This window comes from Octopus bimaculoides, chromosome 21, assembly GCF_046866305.1.
Source record: "Octopus bimaculoides isolate indiv1 chromosome 21, ASM4686630v1, whole genome shotgun sequence".
NCBI lineage: Eukaryota > Metazoa > Mollusca > Cephalopoda > Octopoda > Octopodidae > Octopus > Octopus bimaculoides.
In genome coordinates this window covers 237,460-244,959 of record NC_142948.1, presented here as the reverse complement: position 1 = coordinate 244,959, position 7,500 = coordinate 237,460, and the positions used below count along the sequence as shown (strand labels likewise).

Below are 7,500 nucleotides of genomic sequence, written 5' to 3'. Positions count from 1 at the left end.
TAAACTAATTAAATATTATTTTACAGAATAACAGAATTAAAATTTCTTTGATTAAGACCCTTTCTAACATGGAAGTATCCAAAGAGCATTTGAGGCACATAATGCTTTATGAGTACAAAAAGAGAAACTCTGCAGCCGAAGCGACTCAAAACATGCACTCAGTTTATGGGAAAGAATGCTTGAATGAAAGAACTTGCAGAAGATGGTTTGCGAAATTCAGAAGTGGAGATTTCAGCCTTGAAGATGAAGATCAAATAGGACGTCCAGTTGAGTTTGATGATAAGCTCCTTGAGGCATTACTTGAAGAAAATCCTGCATTATCAGTTGAAGAATTGGCAATAAAGCTTAGTTCAAACCATACAGCTGTTCATCATCATCTTCAACAACTTGGAAAGGTTCCTAAACTTGGAAAATGGGTGTCTCAGGAATTGTCCAAAAGCAACTGCAAATCCAGAGTTGACATCTGCTCTTCTCTCCATTCTCGCGAACTCATTTTACCCTTTTGGGATAGACTTGTGACTGGTGACGAAAAATGGATCTTCTATCAAAATGTTAAATGCCGTAAACAGTGGCTTGGTATAAGGGAAAAAGCTCAACCACAACCAAGAAGGGAACTTCATGGGGAAAAGGTACTTCTCTCTATCTGGTGGGATTGCAAAGGAGTAATTCACTTTGAATTGTTACCACCTAATGCAACAATCAATGCTTAAGTCTACTGTCAGCAATTAGAGTGTTTGAACCAAGCTTTGAAGAAAAAAAGACCCGCTTTAGTGAATCAAAAAGGAGTTATGTTTTATCATGACAATGCACGACCCCACACTGCAAAGATCACATCACAGAAGATCGAAGAGTTTGGTTGGAAAAAAATTCCTCATCCACCTTATTCTCCCGACCTTGATCCTCCAAACTACCATTTGTTTCGTAGTTTAATGAATCATTTGAGGGACATAACTTTCGCAGGAGGAAGTCGAAACTGATATTTCAGAGTTGTTCACTTTGAAAGCTTGTAAATAGATGGGAGGAAGTCATAGATAATCAGGGAAAGTACATTGAGGATGAAATTTCAATTAAATATAACATTTGATCACTTGTTTTCTTTATTCAAAATTCGGACAGAACTTATGGGATGACCTGATATATATATATATCACACACAAGCGCGCATGGTTGAAAAGTACTGAAGATAGAGTTTGTATATTTTCTTTTATTGTGAGCTGAAATATCTGATGAGCAACTTGCGTTATGATTTGTGAAGTTTCAGCTATATACATTGGGTTAATGTATTTGTGTATATCACTGTGGTATTTTGCATATATTTTAAGATGCAGTTAATGTATGATAGTCTTGTTTTACATTGTTTAATGTTAATATAAATTTTTTTTCTTTTTTGTCTTCCTAAGGAAAACACGATGACAGCCTTAGTGTTCCTACTTCTCCTCAAATGCGTGGAAGAAGTCGTGGTCGTCACAGACCCCCACTACAGCAGCAGGGGCAGATACTTGGTTCACCTCTTCCAAGTCCAACAGCTCGGAGAAAAGAGCCAACATTCTACAGATCTACATCCTTAGAAAACCGTTCTAGAAGCCCTTCCCCAAATCTCACTCCAACACCCATGCTACATCAACATGAATATTATGGATCTGCAAACTTAACGGACCGATCAAGAAGTCCAAGCCCTGGTCCCACAGTGACACAGCCAAGAAAAGCTACTCGTAAACTACCAGCAGTTCCCAGCAAGCCTTCAACTTTAAACCTTGCTCAAACTCGACCCCGTGACAATATGCCCCGGGTCATGCCATCACCAACTGTCCCACAGCCATCAAAGAGCCCTGGTAGCATAAACTTCCCTAGACTAAATGCATCACCTACTCACATTCCAAGAATAGGACCTACAGTTGGACAGGCCCCTCCTTTAGGACGACTTGGTCGACCAGAGCCCTATAGTCCAACAGAAAGGAATAGTTTAAGTAAATTAAGTCCTGAAAGAAGTAGAACTTTACCTGCTACTCAAAGGACTAGCAACAGGGATTTTAGTAGAGCAGTAGACCCTTATGTTTCACACAGAAGTAGAACGTTTGATCCACGCATAAATAACAGAGGACGCTATTTTGAAGATCCATCTCTAAGTGTTCACATGTCAGATCGACGTACTGAAACTTTACCAAATGGATTCAAACCAAAGAAACGTAAACCAGAAAATTTGGACATGTGTGGAGATGGTACAGGTGGTCCTGTCCGTCATGATTCAGATGAAGACGATGACTGGTGTTAAGGTAACCAGATGTTTAGGAATTTATTGTATTTTTGTATTCTGCTGCACAGTTCACCTGTGGTTTCACACGACCACAGACACTGGATTTCAGAACTGTTATTATTGGATTTGTAACTTGTCATTGGCAGTGACCAGAAATTACTGGACAGTTATTTGCCAAGTGTTATGAGTTTAGAAATCTAATTCTTGTTGAAAGTGTGTCCCTATGTTGGATTCTAGCTGGTAGTACCTGGGTATCTAAATTGTTGGCCACAGTGTCAATCATTGATAAAATTTGCACGTGCTAGACCTGTGAATGAAACCAGAAAAAAAAAAAAGAAAAGCTTTAATTCAAAATTGCATTAAAGAGCTGGTTGTCTCCAAAGGAGACAGGTGATAATGTAACTTGTTATGGGGAAGAATGTTGTGACACATTTAATGTGTCCTAAAAAGATAAAAATGTTTTTACATGATCCTTAAAAATGGTTAAATTGATACGTCATCAATAAGTTCATGTCCAAAAATGATCGCTCTTTAACAATAACAACAACAACAAAATTGTTTTGTTTTTTTTTAAACTTTTTTTTCTTCTTCCATCTGCCATTTTTGACTAAATATGTCCTCCCAACTCTAAATTTCAAGCTTAGTTGTCAATTAAATCCAGTTGTGTTCTGCTATCTCTGCTTAAAAAAAAATAATAAAATAAAATAAAGAATAAACGAAACCAACTTCCCACCTCATGTTAACAACTGCCAGCTAGCCATGCCCATCATGTATTATCCCCACCCTGCCCCCAAATGTTTATTCGAAATCTACACAGGATTAAAATATTCATAAAAATAAATAACAGGATATTAAAACCAAATCAGCAATAATGATGATGATGATGATGATGATGATCATGTTGGTAGCCACCACCATATATGGGTCTATATTCTGCTAAGCAGGCGTAACATGCAACATCTACTAACATAATAATAATAATAATAATAATAATGATGATGATGATTGGAAAAAAATACTTTCTAATTCTAAATATTTTAATTTTAGGTAAATTAAAGTTTGTAATGTTTCAGTGAATTCAATTCATAAGATTTTGTATTTCTTTGTTTTCTTCAGTTAAACAGAAATGCAAACTGATTAAGAAATTAATTAAAGGTAATTAGGTCATGAAATCTTGCAGCCAGAATTACTTTCACTACCTCACCTGCCAATAATGTTTTGTTGTTTTTTTTCCTTGCAAAAATCATTAACTTATTGTTTAATTTATATTGATATTAAATATTATCTAATCACTGTTATTGTTAATTGTTAATGTTACTTTATTAACACCATTGTTGGGGAATCTATAATTATTATTATTATTAAAGGCAGTGGTGATGGCTCAGTTAGTAAAGGGTCGGTGTTGCTTTACGAGAATCTCTCAGCTCCTGTGTTTCACATGTCTAAATAACTCTGCGGACCAAGGTTACGGGACCCAATTGCCCTTCTTCATTTACAAAATTTGTTATTTGAATTGCGAAAGTCAATATTATTATTATTATTATTATTATTGCCAACAGCATTATCATTGTTGTTGTTGCTGTTGTTATTCTGTTGCTACGCAGTGTTGGTATTGTACCCAGTTTAATTATGCTTCCTGTTCTTAAGTTGTATTGATGACTTTCTGGATTAATATTATTATTATTATTATTATTTAGAAATCTATTTTTCAATACCTCTTCACAAAAAAATCTGAGTTTTCACACATAATTAATTACCATTACCATCATCTTCATCAAAATAATCATTTTCATCTAAATCTTCATCATCATCGTCATTGTTATCGTAAGAATTATGACAGTGGAATTCGTATAATGCTCTACTGCGTCGAGTTCAGTGTGTGCTGCTATTCGGTTTCAAATCAAACCAAGTTTGAATTTGTCTTTTATCCCTCCAGGGTCAATAAAATAGGTACCAGTAAAATATTGGTGCAATTGACTGTATACTCCCGCTCTCCCTCTCCTCCTCCTCCTCCTTACAAACATTGGCATAGTGCCTCATCAAAAGAAATTATTATTTACTGTTATGACCATCATCATCACGATGCTGATGATGATGATCATTATTGTTATTCTCATTATTTTAAATGAATTGTTGTAGATGATGAAATGCAGATTGAGATAGTTTATTGATCTAGGGTAATACCTTGTGTTAGTATTCACATCCTGGTGGGATTGATCTTTGTGACTGTTTAAGTGAATACTAGTAATAGGTCAATAATCTCTACCATTTTCCCTTGTGGGCCTTGTGCCTAAGCAGAAGAAATTATTATTAAAGATGATAAACAAACTAATTAATTATAGTTTGTTTTTTTAATTAATTGGTACCTAACATTCTATATATTCTAAGTTTGAAAGTTTGTTGCCATTCTTCTCTCATTTTCAAATTAAATGTTATTGAAAAAACAAATAAAAATCAACAATGCACCTTTCCTTCAAACTAAAACCCATCTTAGTTCTCACCTTGAAAAACACTAAAAAAAATATCCTTTTTTATTTCAATCCCTGACTTACAATATTATCATTTTTCTTTTTCTTTTTGTTTATTTTCTGGGTTCCACCATTTCTTAAATACATGCGCTACCCACTCCCTATTAATTCTTGTCTATTTTTTTTTGTTTTTTTAAGAAGTTGTTGTTGTTGTTGTTGTTATGTTTCTGTAATGATCATCGTTTGGAAAGGTAAATTGTGTGTTATAAATAGCACAAGTCTTAGCACGAGGTAAACGGTGTCAAACTTGGCGGAAATACATTTACAACAACCATTTACATATCACAAATACACACACACACACATACATATACACATACACACCATTCATTTTGTGCAAACTGTTTTCTAATTTTTTTTTTCTTCTTCAGTGCTAAATAATCTCCTGTTCCATGTTTCGTTATTTTGTCAAGAAAGTTGGTGAATGTGTCCATTACTCAAAGAGGTTTTACTATTATTCCTGTGCCTCAGTCTTGCGATAATGGCAGTTGCCTTTTCTTAGTTTCTTTTTTTTTATTATTTGACAGCTTTTTTGTATTTCTTCCAATACAAATGTACATTTCTAATTGGTCACGTAACTTTTAAACTACATTAAAAACAAAACACATTATTGATCATTCATGCTGATAGTTTATTTTATAAACAGGACACGGGTACCTAAAACTAAAAACATGCAGAGAGGTACGTTAACAAAAAAAAAAATAATAATAAATAAAAGAAAATATTAATCTTTCAAACATTCCTTGCTAGTATTTTTGCCATTGTATGTTCTAACAGACTTCTTGCTTCACTGAAATAGCAAGGCTGTCAGAACGAAACGAGGTAGAATTTTATCTGCATCAAAAGATTTTGTTTTCCATAAAGAATCATCAAAATTATCATTGCAAATATTACATAACTTTATGGCACTCACTTCAAGGATCTTTTTAAACATTTAATATAATTGATAGATTAATTACATATTTCTCCTATTTAATATAGATTAGTTACTTCTAATAATTGTGTGGTGGCAGGGTACCTAGTCTCTGGATAAAATATATGTAGCATATTTATTTATCTTTTAAATCTAACTTTTAATAACAAGCAATCAGTTATCAATTGTCCCTGACAACATAATTATTTTTAGACTAGACAATAATGTCTGTACACCTCAGCATTGTTCTATATTAAGGTAAAATAATACAAAAAATTAAGAATATTAATTTTTGATAACAGCTGTATTAAGTTTTTTTCTCAGCAGATTATTTCAAGATTGGATAATTAAAATAAAAATAAAAAAACAAACAAACAAGTATATTGTTTCTCTGTAGAGGGATTACCATTTAAGCCAATAATTGGCTTAACACAGCCTTCTCTTATCCTGCCAGAAGATAATATGGCAGTTTCTTGCCATTTTATTTAGTATTTCTTTGTTAATCTTTCAGAGACTCATCTTGCAAAATAAACTTTGTTCATTTAGTAATCCTAACCCTGGATTAGCATCAAGGGATAGCTGGGATTTTTGAAATAAGCAAACTGTGAATCAGGACCCTTTATCGCACAAACTTTGTCAGCTTTCTACTGAATGAACTGTTCTGGAATGTCATTTAGGTGACTGTCATTCCAGAGCAGTGAATACTCTACAGATTGAAATAATATTCCAGGTATCTGATAGCTATTCTAGCTTATCCAAAATGAATGAAATAATCTGTAAACCTACATTTATCAAGTTTTAACTACTTTAGTAGGTAGTACTGACACAAGGATAATTTTCTGTGTGTGCATGTGTGTGTATACATGTATACATATACAGACAAGGATGTGTATATGTGTACATATACATGTATACACCTTCATACATACTAGTGACAATAATACTTGCACACACAGACACATATATATTCAAATTCCAGTTAAAAGTTAGTTATTACAAATTGTAGTTGTTGTTCTTCTTACTACTGCTACTACTACTACTACAAGATAGTTATAGATACTTACCATTTTTATTATCTGAGTAAGCAATAATTAGTGTATCCTGTAGAAACTGTTTAGTAATTGAATAAGAGAGACTGAATCAATGTGAAAATACATTTATTATTTAAATAGAGGTTTTTTTTAAAATTTCATTTAATTTTTCATCCACAATCCTGCCACTTGAGTAAATGTTTTCACCTCAACAGACCTTATGCTCTCTCCCTCCCCCCCCCCATCTTTACTTTTGATTTCATTTTAGAAATAATTAGTTCTTTTTATTTATTTCATACTGCAATTTATGAATACACATATCATTGATTACAGATCTCCAATGGATCAATCACTGGTTCACTGTATTTCTGCTGGTGTAAGTAACAAGGGAGTGGCTAGAACTTGGTGCAGAATAAATAGCAGCTGGTAACTTTATTTGAAAAGCAGACTTTTGCACTTTTTCTCACACATTTTATATCCTTTGCTGATTTATATCAGCAATATATATATATATATATATATATATATATATATATATATGCATATATATATACATGCATATATTTTTATATATGTATGTGTCTTTCTCTCTCTCTCTCTCTATATATATATATACATGTATATATGTGCATATATATATACATGCATATATTTTTATATATGTATGTGTCTCTCTCTCTCTCTCTCTCTCTCTCTCTCTCTCTCTCTCTCTATATATATATATATATATATATATATATATATATATATATATATATATATATATATGTATGT

At 32.8% G+C, this 7,500-nt stretch overlaps 1 protein-coding gene across 49 annotated transcripts in view; it reads left to right on the top strand.

The window, feature by feature from the left end:
• The window catches only part of LOC106879088 (voltage-dependent calcium channel type A subunit alpha-1), a 676,127-nt gene extending 673,533 nt beyond the window's left edge, over window positions 1-2,594 (top strand). For all 49 annotated transcript variants that reach the window (XM_089338755.1, XM_089338752.1, XM_089338751.1 and 46 more), the window contains one exon: window positions 1,401-2,594. In XM_089338755.1, the coding sequence (XP_089194881.1) occupies window positions 1,401-2,272 (872 nt within the window). In that variant the 3' untranslated portion in view covers window positions 2,273-2,594. The remainder of the gene's footprint in view (window positions 1-1,400) is intronic.
• The last annotated feature ends 4,906 nt before the right edge of the window (window positions 2,595-7,500 follow it).